This window comes from Lissotriton vulgaris, chromosome 1_1 (assembly GCF_964263255.1).
Source record: "Lissotriton vulgaris chromosome 1_1, aLisVul1.2, whole genome shotgun sequence".
NCBI classification, from domain to species: domain Eukaryota; kingdom Metazoa; phylum Chordata; class Amphibia; order Caudata; family Salamandridae; genus Lissotriton; species Lissotriton vulgaris.
Genome location: NC_141685.1, coordinates 220,040,799 through 220,059,372, shown reverse-complemented (window position 1 = coordinate 220,059,372; position 18,574 = coordinate 220,040,799). Strand labels below are relative to the sequence as shown.

General features: G+C 44.2%; 1 protein-coding gene across 3 annotated transcripts in view; it reads right to left on the bottom strand.

Moving 5' to 3' along the window:
• Nucleotides 1–18,574, bottom strand: part of LOC147740932 (uncharacterized) — a 366,615-nt gene that overhangs the window by 31,893 nt on the left and 316,148 nt on the right. For all 3 annotated transcript variants that reach the window (XM_086936088.1, XM_086936083.1, XM_086936085.1), the window contains exons 11-12: nucleotides 12,801–12,911; nucleotides 12,612–12,722 (exon numbers count right to left, since the gene is read on the bottom strand). In XM_086936088.1, the coding sequence (XP_086792214.1) occupies nucleotides 12,612–12,722; nucleotides 12,801–12,911 (222 nt within the window). The remainder of the gene's footprint in view (nucleotides 1–12,611; nucleotides 12,723–12,800; nucleotides 12,912–18,574) is intronic.

Here is an 18,574-nt window from a genome sequence, read left to right as displayed (position 1 = left end):
CCACCCCCCACCACCACCCTCCACGCCTGGACCCCGATCAGCACCGAAGACACCATCCGCACGATGAACTCCATCCACTCCGGATCACCGACCGACCCCTGCCCTCACCACGTCTTCAACAAGGCCGACGCTGTCATCGCACCCCACCTGCGAGACATCATCAACACATCCTTCGACACCGCCACCTTCCCGGAGAGCTGGAAGCACGCCGAACTCAGCGCTCTACTCAAGAAACCCACAGCGGACCCCACCGAACTCAAGAACTACCGCCCCATCTCGCTCCTCCCGTTTCCAGCCAAAGTCATTGAGAAGACCGTCAACAAGCAGATGGCCGCCTTCCTTGAGACGAACGGATCCCTCGACCCCTCACAGTCCGGCTTCCGAGCCAACCACAGCACCGAGACCGCCCTCATCGCCGCCACCGATGACATCCGAGCCCTGATGGACAATGGAGAAACAGCGGCCCTCATCCTCCTAGACCTCTCCGCGGCATTCGACACGGTCTGCCACCGCACCCTAGTACGGCGCCTCAGCAACATCGGAATCCAGGACAAGGCGCTGGAATGGATCGTCTCCTTCCTCGACCGAATAACACAGAGAGTCCGCCTACCACCGTACAAGTCAGAGGCCTCCGAAGTCATCTGCGGCGTCCCCCAAGGATCATCCCTGAGCCCCACCCTCTTCAACGTCTACATGAGCCCCCTCGCGGCCATCGTACGCAAACACAACCTCAGCATAATCTCCTACGCCGACGACACCCAGCTGATCCTCTCCCTGACCAACGACCCCGCCGCCGCCAGAGCCAACCTGCACGAAGGGATGAAAGAGGTAGCCGAGTGGATGACGACCAGCCGCCTGAAACTGAACTCGGACAAGACGGAAGTCCTCATCCTGGGCTCCTCACCCTCCGCCTGGGACGACTCCTGGTGGCCCCCCGCCCTGGGCACCGCACCCAAACTGACAGACCATGCACGAAACCTGGGCTTCATCCTGGACTCCTCCCTCTCCATGACCAGGCAAGTCAACAACGTCTCCTCGGCGTGCTTCAACATCCTACGCATGCTACGGAAGATCTTCTGGTGGATCCCCACCGAGACCAGGAAGACCGTCACCCAGGCCCTCGTCACCAGCCGACTGGACTACGGCAACGCCCTCTACGCCGGTACCACCGCCAAGCTCCAGAAGAGACTCCAGCGGATCCAGAACGCCTCAGCCAGACTCATCCTCGACATCCCACGAACCAGCCACATCTCCGGACATCTGAGAGACCTTCACTGGCTCCCCGTCAACAAAAGAATCACCTTCCGCCTCCTCACCCACGCACACAAAGCCCTACACGACCAAGGCCCGAGCTACCTCAACAGCCGAGTCAACTTCTACGCTCCCAAACGCCACCTCCGATCAGCCAACCACGCCCTTGCCGCCGTCCCCCGCATCCGAAGAGCGACTACAGGAGGAAGGTCCTTCTCCTACCTGGCCGCCAAGACCTGGAACTCCCTCCCGACCGACCTGCGCCTGACCCAAGACCACCTCTCCTTCAGGAAGAAGCTGAAGACCTGGCTGTTCGAGCAGTAGCGGCACCCCCCTACCCCCAGCGCCTTGAGACCCTACAGGTATGTAGCGCGCTCTATAAGTGCCACTGATTGATTGATTGATTGGTCCCTGAATTGCAATGACGTGAGTGCTCTGGCCTTGCGGAGGATTCGCTCTTTCACCTGAAAGTCATGGACACACACACGAATATCGGGAGGGGGCCCCTCCCGCGCCTGGGCAACCCCACTCTATGCACTCTGTCCATTCGAATTTCCCATGTGTCCTCCTCATCCAGTATCTGGAGGAACAGGTCTTGGACATATCCACGCAGGTCCCCTGCCTCACCATCCCAGGGCACAGCCTGGATACGAATGTTATTCCTGCGTGAACGGTTTTCCAAATCCTCTGTGTGCGTCTGTAAGTCCAGATTCTGCTCGGTGAGGCGAATGATATCCTGCTGCAGCAAGTGCACGTCGTTGGCCATACTTAGATCATGGTCCTCCAGGGTCGCCACCCTCTCGCCTAAACCGTCTACATCCCTCCGCACCTCCCGTAGATCAGAGGCCAATTGTGCACGTAGCTCGGAGATGTCCTCCTTAATGGAAGCAAAGAGTTCAGTCATAAAGGCCTTCGTCGCCGGCGCTTCATCGTCCGATTGTTTGGAAGATCCACTAGCTCCAGGGGATGCCGGCTGCTGGGAAGATTTCGAAGTACCATCCTTCCCCAGGCGCCCCTTGCGCTGCGCGTTAGACATGGCGGCAAACAGCACTCCACCCCAGTGCCACGCGGCCAAACAAGATGGCGGGCCTTGTCGCTCGACCCAGACCAGAACGGATGCCTGCGACCTCAACGGCCAAACCTCGAACCATAGGCCGCAGCACTCCTGATACGACGCTCGCAGCTTACACCGCAGCTCGTTCCTTAGGCGTCACAGGTGAACAGGGAAAAGCTCAAGCCCGCGGGCGACCAAAAGTCCAATGGCGGCCATGCATGAACGCCGTCGCCATCCCGTAGACCGCTTCCTTCTCACGCGCGGACCCGGCCGCACCGGAGTCCGCCGATCTGGTACCGCTCAGCACCACCAATCTCGACCAGGGTCACAGCCACTGCCCAGGCTCGCCGCCGCCGGTGTTCAGACGTCTCGGGCCACCTCTCGGCGACCACCGCCGGTCGCTGTTAAGCCTCTTCAGCCAGGCCTCGTGGGTCCGCCGCACCTCACAAGCTAGGGACTCCAAGCCACCCTTGCAGCAAAAGCAACCGCTTTGCCGATTCAACGTGACTCTCCACCTTCCGCCAGCTCCGGAGTCTCCAGGCGGGTTCTCAGGAGCTCCGCCCTCCTCCTACACCGGCCGCCTAGACCCAAGAGAGGCCGGGGTCGCGCAGTCCGCGGAGTTCAGTCGGTCTCGTGGGCGATCTCGGAGTCTCTCCGCCCAACCGACGGCACCAAACCTCTCCGCTACGCCAGGGAGACTTCCACACCACTTTTGAAGCGAATTCGCTCCCTCAGGACCGTGCTATTAGATGCTTTGTCGGATCAGCGCCGAAGCGGCTCGGAAAGGCGTCCTACTCCGCCGCCATCTTGGCCACGCCCTCCCTTTCATTTTTTAAATACTTTCAAACTCATATCCTCCTCCCTACTCTGTGCTAAGCACCGTTTCCATTCCCCGGGTTTTCTAGCCCATACAGCCAGAAAAAGATCATTCCATAGCTGAGTGGGGGTGCTAATGTACCTTGGGTCCAATTGCGTCAAAGTTTTATGAATCAAACTATAAGAACTTATTAACAAAAAAAAATTGTCCTGGAATAAACGCCACATCTCTCCCTGAGTTATCCACGTTCCATCCCTTAAAAAAATCTGATAATATATTGAACCCAGCACGTTCCCAATTTACAATTATTTCTGGTCCAATTTTAATCCCTGTACAGACAAAAACATTCACTAAAGGGGTCATTAAAATAATCTGCGGGAGAGAGCATCTTTTCAGCATGGCATCCCGTCTTTTAAACACCCAATTCATAGTCTTATATCGAACAAGTTTAGGTGATTTAGGTACCTGGAGGGGGAGGGAATTTGAGCCTCATGACTAATTCGATCAAAAAAGAAATTAATAAATATATCCTGCCCGTGAATTCCAATTTTAAATCTATCCAAATATTGTGCAAAGTATGCATTATAGTAGTACATTTGGTAGCGAAAGACCTCCTTGCTCTGCATCTGCATAAAGTGTACCTATTGAAATACGAGGAGTTTTTTTACTCCACACAAAGCCTGAGAACAGCAATTCTACTTTTGAAAAAAAAGTGCCGGGCAAAAAGCAAGGAATAGTGGAAAATAAAAAATTAAAAAGCGGAAGTACAGACATTTTAATCAGTGCAACCCGGCCCAAGATAGATAATGGCAATGGGTTCCACCTGGCAAACATGGAGGGAACTTTCTGAAGAAGAGGATCAAAGTTGAATGTATATAAATCTAATACTGAAGCAGAGAACAGGACCCCCAAATATTGTTTAGGTCTTGAATTGACACAGCCGCTTAAGTCTGGATGTAATTCTGGGTCTGAACCCCCGCAGACCAAAATTTCAGTTTTATTTTTATTATTGCGATAGCCACTTATGTCCTCAAATTCTTTAAAAATCTGTAAAGCATAAGTTTGAGATTGCAAGTCTGGTTTAATTAATAACATATTATCATTGGCGTATAATTTGATTTTGGCCACAGAAATAATCGGGGGAGCAACATTCACACAGTTCTGAATAGCGACGGCTAGTGGCTCAATAAAAAAAGCAAAAAGAATAGGTGACACAGGGCATCTTTGCCGCGTGCCCCGTTTAACTGAAACTGACCCCACCATAACAGAATTAATAATCACATTGGCTTTGGCACCCGTGTACAAATTCTGAATCAAATTAATAATTTATTGCGGTATTCCAAAGTGCTCTAAAATAATAAAAAGTGTTGCCCAGACCACCAAATCAAAAGCTTTTTCTGCGTCTAACAGTAAAATTAAAGCTGGAACACCCCGTGTCGCAAAGTAGTCTAATGCCTCGGTCAAGTAATGTGTATTCGTAATTAATTGACGACCTGCAATAAAGACATTTTGATCCGGATAATTCAAATCGGCAGCAATAGTATTGAAACAAATTGATAGCAGTTTTGTAGTGATTTTGTAGTCTGAATTCAATAATGTAATGGGTCTAAATGAGTTGGGGTCTTTAGATTCTTTCCCCTTCTTCAGAAAGCTATCCACCGTACGTTCACGAAAAGAGTCTGGAACTTGCCCACCATCCAGCATAGAAGTTAACAGTTGTAAAAACAAATCCGAAAAAGAACTAAAAAGGGCCTTAAAGAATTTGGCAGGGAGTCCATACGGACCACAAACCTTACCAATTCCAATTACCAAGGTCCTTAACTACCAATTCCAATTCCTCCTTAGAGAATGGACTCAACATTGTCTCCTGATCTACATGTGAGAGAAAGGGCATTGCATATCTATCCAGAAAATCAGAGAGCTTTTGATGGTCTATGTCGTGATGTTTACTATAGATCTGTTGATAATGAGAGAGCATAATGGAGCCAACTTCCACCCACTGTGACATCTCACTATGTGTAATGGTGCATTTTAAAGAACGGATCTGATTTGCAGCAGCTTGATTTTTAACCTGCCAGGCTAAGAATTTACCAGTTAAATTACTTTCCTCGTAAATTTTTTTGTGATTGTCTACGGAAAATGTCTTTTCTTTGTGAAAATAGGTTGGAACTAAGTTCCCGTTTAGCTTCGTTTAATTGATTTTGGACATTACTGGAGGGGTTAGATTGTCGTTGCAAAGTTAAAGCCTGAATTTTTTTCTTGTAATAAATTCCTAGATTCCCTGGTGGCAGACCAATCAGCTGCATCCTTACCTATCACTATACACCGAATAAAAGCTTTCAATTAATCCCAAATAATATGGAGAGGAGCCGTCCCAGAATTACGGGCAATAAAATCTATAATCTCCATTTTAAGTGAAGTGACCCAGTTTTCATCCTGTAAATATGTCTTATTAAATACCCATCTCTTAGGAGATCTCATATCTTCTCCCAAATTGAACTCAATAGCTAACATCTAATGTCCGAAAAGCCATTATGGAAAATCTTCTAATAGGAAAAATGTAATTGCCTTGAGGCCAAAACAAAAAAAGTTGATGCAGGAGGAGGACTTAAACCTGCCCTACTAACAGGTGAAAACTTTTTTTTGTGGATTTTGTAGACGCCATAGGTCAGACAGATCAAGTATTGTCATATTATTAGTGATTGATCTCCAAGATTTAGGTTTAAGCAGTTTTTTTGAGGACGTATTAGAATCTAATTTGTATTCATGAGAATATTAAAATCCCTGCCAATAACAATATCCCCTCCCACCTTTAACAATGATTGAAACAAATCCTCATAAATCTGGGGGTTATCTTCCACTGGAGCACAAAAACAAACAAAGGTAATTTTCTTAACTAAACATGTAGCCCAACACCATCGGCCTGATCCGTCCTCTTCTGACTGTATAATTTCAGCTTCCAAATTCTTATTTAACCCTTTCCATGCTCATGACGAGCTCAGCTCGTCATGATGCACGGTTGAGCTGTGCTGATGACGAGCTGAGCTCGTCATGAAACACTGACATCCTGCATTCTTCAGCACAGGAGGGGAAAACACCTAGCAGCGAAGGTGTTAAGAAGAGCGCAACCCCCCGTTGAGATACTGTAGGGGACGAAAACCCCCGAAATGAGGCCCAGATCTTAAACATGGAGGAATCATCAATTTTGGCGGCAGAAATATGGGTCTCCTGCAACATTATTTCCGCAAGATTTTCAGTTTTGATCCATGACTCAATTGCTCGCATTTTTTACTGGTTATTCAGACCATTAACATTGAAAGAAAATATTTTAAGGCCCCTATTAATAGACATTTGAAATTATGAACATTAAAATGCAGATTTCAACAATTATACGCAAATTCTGTCCGAACAGCTTTTCTCTTGATACTGGTGAAGAAACTCCTCAGTTCCACAAAAAAACACCACCAACAACTTCAATATTTTTTTCACGCCTCCACGTAGCACCTGGGCTTCCCCTTTCCTTGCTCCTCCCCTCCCATGAGGTAGATGGCGGAAGTGAGATGCTGGCGTCCGTGCGGCTCCTGTTGAACTTCTGCTGAGTATTGGCGCGGACCGATGGCGACGTACATATGGAATTCTGTGGGGCCGTGAGGGCCGAGGCGGGATTTGGCTGCCAAGCTGCTTAAACACGAGTGAAAAGCCGATCGACGGACGAGCCTGCTTTCAGGTGGAAAGCGATACTGTAATTAGACTCGTAGTGGACTGGCTACTTTGCCTTTTTGTCTCCCTTCACCTGTCTCGATATTCACTGCTTCATTGTTAGTCCCCCCCCCCGGCCGCCGCAGCCTTTGGACATCTGGCAGCGGCCGCGATTTGGGAGGGACTACGTGTTCCAGGAATTATTGCGGCTGGTGCGGACATCGTGTGAGTGCCTGGCGTTCTGCAGCTTGTGGATTTCCTCTGGTGGGGGTTCCTCAATTGCCTGTCTCTAAACCTTGAAAACATTTAATACCCTTTGGTGAGTTTGTTTTCTTCTTTTTTGGGACATTTTATCTACGAACAACTGACCGTTCGATATTGTCTGGATATTGCCATAATTAGTTTGTGGACTGCATTCTTTAGGGCCTCTCTAAGTCTTCAAAGTAAAGCAGTTACGTGATGGGGAAACTATTAACTGCATGCACTAAGGCGAGAATATGTCGCCAGCAAGCTAAAGAGGAGGCAGATGCAGCTAAACAGGTAGGTATAGAGACAGGCAAGGAGGAGGCTCCCGGTGATATCTCTGAGAGCTCTGGGGAGGAGGAGGAAGAGTCTCTTGGTGACATGCTTACTATGCTTACTCAACCTAATTTAGTAAATATTCATCCTAATTTGGGAAAGATCTCTGTGCAAGAAGCGCCTGAGGAGGCTGTGGACAATTTTAAGGCTATGTCAGCAGATCAGAGTGGGCAATCTATCCCAAACAGCCTGAAGGCACCCAAAGAAGCAAAGACACAGGTGGCTCTTAAAACTCCCAAACAATTCCCTCTATTCGAGAGAAAATCCGGTATGTTAGCGCTTAACAGTCCAACCCAGCCTGCCATTGGACTGATGTCAAACGTCATCTCAGAAATACTGGCTACATCTATCGCTATGGCTCTCTCAGAAAACTTGGGCTCAGCATTAAAATCTACTAATACGACCGCAGCTAATCTCTTACTTTCTCATGAAAAAGATTTACTATCATTTGGAATAGAAACATATGCTTCAGTAAATCCTACAGTGCCACAAGTTGATCTCAGATCCCCGGGCGTCATCGATTCACATAGCCCAATTCTAGGGATGGACACTGACACAGTTGGGGAACTTCAGATATCTGTTAAACATATGCTAACTTTGATTTTGGAGGAGGTGAGGGAAATGAAGCAATTCCAAAAAGCTGAGCTGGCAGTTATTCATCAAAGTTTGGGTAAAATCAAGGATTCAGTGTCCTCTTTCCCTGCTCGTCTTCAAGAGGCAGAAGGTAGAATCTCGGGCCTGGAAGACCAAATGATTGAAGTCAAGAAAGAGGTCCAAATCATTTCTAAAACTTCAAAAGAACTAGAAACTAAGTTGGATGATTTGGAAAACTATAATCGAAGGTCGAATTTTAGAATAGTAGGAGTTCCTGAAAAAAGTAGAGGGGTCTGATATGATACAATGGGTTACCTCTTTTCTCCAGCGTGAGGTAATTCCGGAATTTAAAGGGGACTTAACGATCACCTGAGCCCATCGGGTTCCAGCTCAGCCGTTTCCTAACTCCACACTTCCTCGTACCATTTTGTTAAATTTTTCCGATGTTTGAGTTAAAGAGACAATTCTGTCCAAAGCCTTTAGACAAAGACAATTCGCTGCTAATGCTACCACGAAATGTCGCATCTTTTCAGATATGTCTGCTACTGCAGCTCAGAGGAGGAAGGAGATTGTTAAAATCCTGCACCTATTCAAGGCCAAAGGTGCCCAAGCCATGATTGCTCAGCAATCAAAACCAAAAGTTCTGGCTAAAGGCAAATTTTATATGCTGTCAGACGTGAATGAAGCACAGGACCTACTTAATCGGATCTCACAAGAGTAGAAAGACTCGAAGGATTTTGACTCATTACTCTGGTTATTTATATTTCTTTTGGAAAGGACCTGTTTTCTCTCTGAATATATTTTATTCTTTGTTTTGTTTTCTTTTTCAGCGATTATTCTGATTTTTCTTTATGGATTTATAAATAGATCTTACAGATTCTTGTGGGTGGGGGGGTAGGGTTTAGGGTAGGGGCCCAGAGGGTTAAGGGGTGCAATAACAAGGCACCTCTATGTTAGGGGTTAGGACCTTGGGGCCAGCGAGGGGGAGAGTAATAGGAGTAGAGAGGGGCCATGGGGTGTGGAGTAGGAGGTTGGGGTGGAAGACACGGGTGGTGGGGGTGAAAAAAGTCTAGCACTATTCATGACCAACCACTGATACTGGAACAATCAATCATATACGATTAAACGTACTCATGGAAAGAATAGTTTTAGTTAATATTCTTTTAATAATATACTGAATTGGTTTGATCATAATATATATGATATATGTCATCTTAAGTTGTCTATAATGATTTCTGAGTACTATCTAAGTCAGTATGCTACCAAAGCACAAACTGAATCTGGTAGGTATGCCACATCTTATTAAATCTCTTTCTGCTGCGGGGCAGGTTGAGTTTATGGTAGATGCCAGTCATCAAACGCATTAAGGATTGGGAGACAGCAGACAATTCCCTGCTAACAAGTAGCTCAAGACTATTTGGTACTGTTCTATGAGAAGTACACCTGAGCAATGTTTGGTCTAATGTGAACCTCCCACATATTGCTTCTACTACATTAAATGGCTTAGTAGAGTGGTTTACCTCTCCCTTCCTAGAGATTCTCTCCATTTCTCGGTTTTCAAAGTGATGAAGGTGGGGCAACTATATGGCCATAGGGCTCTTAAGATAAACAATGCTTACATATCTTAAGGGTTGAAGAATGTCCATGTGTTTTTGCTTCAGTTTTCATTGAAGGACACTTTTCTGGTTCAACCTGGATGACTTACCGCTGTGGAGTTCAGAAACAGGTTTTAATTATTTGGGTTTGAATGTACAGAAGAGCGGAACTGGGCAGTAAGGGCATCTCAGGTGCACAATCCACTTTTCTCCACAATACTGGTGGCAATGGCAAGTGTAAATATATCCAACAAGAGAGTGCACCTATCGACACCTGCTGTCAGAGAACAGGACCTGGTTGTCAATGCTGGCCTTGATTAGAGTGTATTTACTGTAGAAATAATTTGCAGCCCACAAGTTATTCCACTTTAGGATATAAAACCCCAGTCACAATCAAGGAAGAACAGATCTCAATTTCTAGCATAATCTGGAATATTTTCTCTCTTGCAAACCTTACAAGGGACAAAGGGGTCATTTCAGAGAGTGAAAAAGAACAGATGTGGAGGAAAATGTTGATGTTTTGCTGGCAGCACTATGGCAATAACAAATACGGCAATATAAATAACTGCAGGTGGGGCAAATATGAGAAATGAAAGAGAAACCCTCACTTTCAGACCCAGCCTACTACAGTAGATATGCGACAAAACTGGCAACCTGAGATATACAGTCCATTAGAGAACATATCTGTAGGATGTCTTAATAGTTCCTATTGGAATGCTATATGAAAAACAGAGCCTATTATTGGCATTGCCTCGCTGTTGGCATTAACTGGTTGAAATTGCTAGCATGCAGAGAGAACACTGGTAATGGTCAGCGTGTCACCCTCTTCGAGCTATAGATAGTGTTACCTAAGTGTAATAAACTACAAGTAGTTATAAAATATGTAAAAAAAATCAATGTTAAGCTGAGACACATGTTACTTCTGTGTACACCATAAGATTACCTCATTACCACACGAAATGCAGAAAAGGACTCTATTTTTGTGTTATCTCAGGCCGTGCAAGTGTTTCTGCCAAACGATAAACCGGCTATTAAAACAGAAGACAGTGTACATAACGTGACCAAACTTTCTTGCACTCCTTGAACCTTTTTCGCTAATTAGTTGAGACCATTGTGTCTCCTGGAGGCATCCAACAACTGGGGGCTCCAGATGTTGAGATGTTGATATTAAAAGTCATCAGTGTACACCCCCAGCAAATGAATGTAACACTCTGAAGGTGCTATATTAAAAATTATAAAATAATGATGATATTAATAAGGATGTTATTGCCAGACTGGCTTAATAGGGTGAGACAGTTACAACATTTGGACCAACTAGAAGAAGAGCTCAAGAGTATTCTTAACCGATCCCAACATACCAGTGGACTGCTAGATACAAGGAAGGTACCTTTTCAAGCTGACATATAGAGTTGAATGTGAAGTGATAATAAAAATGTGTTCCTCGGTGTCCAACTTGTGTATCTTCTTTTTGAACTGTCAGACTTACTTATTAACATAGAATATGGTAAGTGATAACTGATATTCATATATTTAATTAATCAGTGTTTCTGTGCAAATCTCATGAATATTTACTATACAACCATTCTGGACCAAAATAGTTATGGATTGTTTATTGTGATTGGAGTGGACATCAGAGTAACCAAAATGTCAGTGGCATGTGAAGTAACTAAATAGACACTAAGGGGCAGATTTACAAGCCCCTTGTGCCTCTTTTGCGCAGCCGTTGCATCACTTTTGTGACGCAGCGGGGTGGTGCAGGTGCGGGGTATTAACAATGTGACTTATCTGGGAGATGCGCCACGTTGTAAAGCCCTGCGCCCCAAGGAGGTGTTCCTGCGCAGGAACGCCTCCTAAAAGTGGCTGAGTGAAATCTACAAGATTTCACTCAGTCACTTTTAGGCTCATGCTGCGTCAAAACCCTGCGCCTGCTTGAAGCAGGCGTAAGGCTTGAGGCAGCATTGAAAGAATAGGACCCTCTGAGAGCAATGCTGGAGCTTCGTCCCGCTTACGACGCAGCTCCAGCAATGCGCCGCCTTTACGGCACAGATGCGTGACGCATCTGTGCCATTTTGGCCCCATGGTGCGCCGCATTGTAAATGCGGCGCATCATGGGTGACGGAGCTGCGGCGCACAATTACTGGCGCATCCTGCTAATTTGCAGGGATGCGCTAGTAATTGTAAATCTGCCCCTATGTAACTCCAGTGACGTCAAAGAGTTGCTATTTGCCTTTACCTCTGAATTGCTGTTGAATGGATAAATGAGTGGTAAGGAGCAGATTAAGAAGATTCATTAGAGCTGGTTACTTTTTAGTCTTTCAGATCCAGGCCACAGTTGGCACATATTGTTATGACTGTGCCAGGGCAATATGGGTAGGACAGGGTTCTAATTAAAATGGTGTATCTAGTACCAGGCATCACTCTGACTACTCATCTATTTTCATCAATAAGTAATGATCCGTAGTTACGTAGATATTAGAAGACCTGTGTCAAAGAAGTCTACAAAGCAGCAGACAGTTCATCAGTTTTTATTAGTTACTAGTACCCAAACATATCACATAGGAACATACATACATTACAAAAATATGTAACAAAGTATAGTTATGCTAAAAATAACCTTGCTTTTGAGTATTCCAGTCCCTGTTTGCAAATGTGTTTTATTTAAAACAGTTTGTTGAAAAACTAAGATTAAAAAATAATTGTTTCAAATAAATTTTAAAAAGAGCTAATGTCTTGCTCCAGAGACTTCTGACGTCAGAGTCTTCTGTGCACTATCACAGAATGTTACTTGGGTTACAATCTGACTTGCCAAAAAAAAACAGTGGTGTAGAGGAACTGTAATGTAGGTTAGTGGAGGAACTTGGGGCTCTAAGATTAACTCACAATGTTCACCAAATGCCCCGGATACCATCCAGACACGTATGTAGATGCAAAACAATTCTTCCCAGGCCACTATTTAAAAAAATATATTTTTTTGTCCAGAATATTACAAATGTTTCAACTTAAAAGAACAATTGTTTCTCACCTTGATTACAGGTTGGTCCTGTGTACCCGGAATAACAAACGCATATGCCGTTTGAGCAATAGCCATTCAGGCAGCTGTAGATGTTGCAGGGTAGAGAAGACGTGGCCAAAACTAGGGAAATAATGTAAAGTGCATAAACGTTCTCATAAGAAACATATGTTTTAACTTAAAAGAACAATTCTTTCTCACCTTGATTACAGGTTGGTCCTGTGTACCCGGAATAACAAACACATATGCCGTTTGAGCAATAGCCATTCAGGCAGCTGGAGGAGTTGCAGGGAAGAGAAGACGTGGCCAAAACTAGGGAAATAATGTAAAGTGCATAAACGTTCTCATAAGAAACATATGTTTATAATAACATTTGTGTGAAGTATATATAGAGAGAGAGGAACAAGAAAGAACCGAACGAAACATCAGATGTAGCAGAGATGAAGATGCCAATGCAGAGATGAAGATGCCAATGCAGAGTAGAACCCTTGCATTTGGGATGTCTCTAAAACAATGTCTGGCCATATAACAATACACAAGTTCAGCCAGCTTGTTTTAACGCCTCATTCTATATAATATGTGATAGTGCAGCACAGAGTGGGGCTTGTGGCAATCCACAAAGGCAGAGCCCACATGTCACTGAGTCAGTTATTTGTGATCATTTTGTGTACCTTTCTCTTAATGCAGGTTGGTCTAAGTCCCTCTTGGGATAGTCTTTTAATATTTTCTTCCTCCGAAACCTACCAGGCGAGTGAATTTTCCTCTCCGCTGCCTTGTTTTCTTCTCTATAAGGCAACACTGATTGGAACTCGCTAAAGGTCACCACTAAATTCAGAATGTAACATAAACCCACTAATCTAATTATATTCGATGGAGAGAAAAAAATTACATTGATGTTTAAAACCTTTGTTGAAATATTTTATAAGTAAGTAATAAATATGTACTATTTATACATATTTTTTACATTAAATTACATTCTTTCATATGCTTAACTACTTTAAACAATTTAATACAATTTAACTTAATTTCCTTTGTGGGTTTCTTTAAAGTCCCTACCTCTATTACTTTGTATGGGAAGGTGTTGGAGTGCCAGTGGTTGGCGAGATCTAGTGCTAGAATTAATACTGTTTTTTAATAGTAACTCACACCTGGAGCACCTGATTCACATACTGCACTTTGAAGTACTTATGTATTACTACAATAGTACTACACAATGCTACTCACAAACTGTACTTCTAAAGTACTACTCAAAGCAGAAGTAAGTTCAGCACTGCGCTGGATCAACCACTTATTCTGTAACAATAAACCATACACAATCATACTCCTAGATGGGATAGTTCTAGTTAACATTCTTTTTCTAAGATACTGCATTGGTTTGATCATAGTCCAGGTAAATGGTTGTCATGCTAAATTGTCTTTGGACTGTAGTGATTTCTAAGTACAGTATAAATCAGTATCTTACAAAACCATAAACTGGGGCTGGTAGGTATGCCAAATCTAATTAATCGCTTTCTGCAGGATTAGGTACAGGTAATTACGCCGGCAGCAGCTTGTAGTTCGGTAGCCAACTTGCGGAACTGTATTTAATAACACTGAGGTATTGTCACAAAATCATGCCATTGTTGCTGCTAAAACCTGTGAGTAGTTGTTCGCTAAGACCTGAGATATGTGCAAAACATCTCCAAGAACCTGAGATGAAATATGGTTTCTCAAAAGCATGCTTGTACTGAATCTTCATACCACATGCGTGCCTGGTGACATGGAACACTCCACTGTGCCCTTTTTTAGAGATCACAGCAACCTCATCTTCCATTTGTGTCTCACTTACATATTGGAGGAAGTATGTGAATTTGACACCATTGAACGGAGGCCCATTGTCAGTTCATAATTTGCTAGGAACTGCATATGCTCATAACATTTCAAGAAGGGATAGGGTGCCATCGCGGAAACAACTGTGGATGATATCTGATATTCTCATGGGCCATGAAGCATTGATCCATTGCCACCAACAGGTATTGTCCACATTCAAGGCACCCTTAGAAGATCACTATTGTAGAATTCTCATAAGGCACGTTTGGTATTATCACTGACAGCAGTGGGTGATGAATGGTTCTTTTTGGGGCATATCTTACTCTTTTATGGTTGTGCCTATCATGGCATATAATCTTGGATTGTCTGTCACCTGCTTTGTAGATATTATTTCTTTGTGGATTTTGTCTCTGGACGTTCTTCATAAACCATTTACAAAGACTTTAACTCCTCAAAGACAATTTATGAAGGACACTTTCTATTGTTGTTAATCTTTCTGTTTATTGTGCCATCCCTTTACTCAATTCAGGCAGCTGAAGGTCTGATCTGCAGTGTCTTCTAACATATCTTCCATTAGCTGACTACCCAACTTCTCAATGCGGATAGCATCTGGGCCTTTAGGATATCTGAAGTGGGCTGGTAGGGCTGGAGTACCATCATTACAGTGATGAGATTTTCACATAGAAACATATGATGGTATCCAAATGCCCAAAGCACGCAATGTATGCTGTTGAGCTGCACCTGGTCTCAAGTTGGAATGCAATTCAAAAGTGCTTTTTTCGAGTAATTAGTCATAAAAGCAAAACATACACAAAATATTAAAATAGAATTCAATTTACAGTCAATCACAAAGACAGTGCACTATTGAATCCATAAAATACACTTGATTAAAAAGTTGCTCACAGTATTTGTTGAATGTTTTAAAAAGGTTAATACATTATTAAAAACATTATTAGATAAAATGGCAAGGTTATAAACATTAATGGTTTAAAAAAGAAAAAAAACAATAATGACAAATTCATGGGGACAGTTTTACAGACAGAGAATAGTTAATTAACTAGCAGTCTCTGCCTGGTTACAAAAACATTACCGGTCTAAAAAGCAATTATAACAAATTCATGGAGACAGATTTTACAGACAGAGAATAGTCAGTTAACTAGCAGCCTCTGTCTGATCGCCCATGCCCATCCAGTATATTTTGCTGTGGCTATTAATATCCATGTAAGTGGGCTTGAACATATAATAAGCAGGGCAACAGAACTACAGGTGGTCCCAAGATTCCTACACATAGGTGCTAGCCAAACACGTCTTGGAGTGCAGTAAGCTTTACAGGATCTTATGGGGAGGGCTCCAGCTCTCAGTTGGAATAGGAGCTTTCTGTCGCCTGGCTTTGAGATAATGTCCCAGTATGACTCCAGAGCGGGATATATTTTGACCTCAAGAAAGCTCGCAGACATGGACCCATTGCTAGAACTACTAAGACTCCTGCTACCAACGTTTTTCCAAAATATATTTTTTAGGACAGACTTGGTGGGAAATATTGCACCTACTGGATCTAGCCATATTGAACTTAACCCAAGCTCAAACAATATTGCTTTCAGTGAATTGGGCCAGCTAATTTGGTGGAAGCAGTCCGCCTTAATGACATCAATAAAACCTTCAGCATAGTGCGAAAGCTCGGGAGTAGTCCAGAGCCTTCGCCAATACAAAATTGGTTGTAAACTGGCTAGATCCTTTATTTGATTCCTTCCAAGGTCATATCTTAAAGGCAGCAATGGAGTGCTTTTTGGGGTACCAGTAATTAAGCGTAAGAATCTGATCTCTGAGGCTTGAAGGGAATTCAAATTTTCAAAGGCCCACATCTCCGCACCATAGAGTGCGGACCCAATTGCCTTTGCTTCGTAAACCTGCAAAGCTGGCTTGACGGGTTTGGTCAGAGACTTCCTGTGTTCCGAATTAATGGCACAGGCTAATTGCTTGTGTCGCAGGGTAGCAATATTTATGTGCTGACTCTACCTGTTGTTATCTGCAACCTGGATACCCAAATATGTAAATGAGTTTACCACCTCAAGAGGCCGACCGCTCATGACAATTTTAGACTTGAAACTGCGGTGCGGCTTGAAAATCATGAGTTTAGTTTTAGTAGCATTCACCTCTAAACCATGTTCCCCACAAAAATTTTGAAAATGGACAGAGCACGCTGCAAGCCACTGGGTGTTTTGAATAGAATAAGCGTGTCGTCCGCAAACATTAAAATAGGGACTTTTAGACCTGAAAGAGAGGGAGCATCTACTGGCGCTGGTATCATATGGGGGACAACACCGTTTATGTACAGAGTAAACAAGGTTGGTGCCATTGAGCACCCCTGTCGAACCCCTCGCTCAACGGAAAAGTCAGCTGTGACCATCCCATGGCCACCCCACTGAATTTTAGCAAAAGTAAGCTCGTGGAGGCGCATTATCGAGGTCAGCAATTCCACAGGGACCACTCTGTAAAACTTGCCACAATTTAACCCGCGGCACCAGGTCGAAGGCAGCCCTCAAATCGACAAAAGCTGCATAAAGGCTGCCTCCTCCCAACACCACAGTCTTCCATTGTAGCAATTGAAAGCGGAATTCTTGGTCCACCGTGCTTGTAGCCCTACGGAATCCCACTTGGAAGGGTAATAAGATGTTTTTGTCCTCTGCCCAGTCAAGGAGCCTGTTAACAACCACACGACCAACTATTTTTTGCACGGTGTCAATAAGGCTTATTGGCCTGTAATTACCTGGCTGTGCACTGTCACCCTTTTTAAACACTGGGATGATCACAGCTCCTCTCCACGAAGCCGGGACCTCAGCACCCTTAGCGATGAAGTTAATAAGTAAATGAATATATTTACCCCATCGCTCTTTGTCATTTAAAAAGATATCGGCAGGGACGCCATCTGAACCAGGAGCTCGCCCTCTATTCACTGCATTTAAGGCAGACATAATCTCTTTGTAAGTAAAAATATTACCTTGGGAGAAAGACATAATAATACTGTCCTCACCTGTAATCTGAGAATTAAGAGCTTACTGTGAGCTAAAAAATTCTACCCAGTCCTCTTGTGGTACGTTGTTGTTAGGGGGTTCCTCAACTCTCTCACTACCCCATTTAACGATGTTCCAAAACACTCTGGAATCCTTTCTGTCGCTAGCTTTTTTCAATTTATACCAATGTTGCTCATCCCAGGCTCTCTTGGCTTTAGCTATGCAGGCTTTGTAACCCTTTCTGGCTAGGAGGATGTTATCAAGCTCCCTCTTCTTAATGGCATGCCCCAGAGCAAGTCGTGCCGCCCTACATTCGGCAGTATACCATTTTGCATCTTTACAAACTCTTGCCCCATTGCGCTTTGCAGGTTTCAAAAAGTGTTTTTTGATCTTGCCAAAGAGGGTATCATGGATGTTAACCACACCTCCCAAACCAGGGGAAGAAACGCTAATCGATTCCATAGCTAATATAGCTTTGTCAGTTTCATGGTTCATGTTGTCGATGGCCTGCTGGTTGGTCACTACGCTAGCCCATCTGAGCCTGCGCATGTTATTTTCTGGGATGATCAAAGGTGGAACAAAAGCAATCTGGCAAGTTAAATTAGTCCCAGCGTGCCACCATTTATTCTCCACACATAGGGGATTGTGGTCACTCTCGGGTCTCACGACAACCTCCATGTCACAGACAGATGGCCATAGCATCAAGCTACAGATTACATAGTCTATTCTGCTTTTATGTCTCCCGTTGTCAAAAGTCATAGAGCCTTTTTCATCCAGTGCTGTTCTACCATTTAAAGCTCTCAGACCTTTTTCGAGACACATGGCATTCAGATCTATTATGTCTTTGGTCCAACGTGTGACTGGCTTCAGTTCTACCTCCGGAATACCCCAATGGGAGTCCTATTCTACTCCAGGGAAAGCCTCACACGTGACCAGAGGCTCAAAAGTCCGATTAAGATCACCTGCTATAACAATATTGTTGTCATGGGAATATATATCAAGGAAGTTTCCCAAGGCAGTTAAAGCTTCAGATCGACCACCCTTAGCACTTCTGGCATATATATTATAGATATCGAGTGACTCTGAAGTAAGCATGGGCGAATTTTGCGAATCTCGCGTTCGCGAATTTTGCGGATTTGCGAACTCGCAATCCGC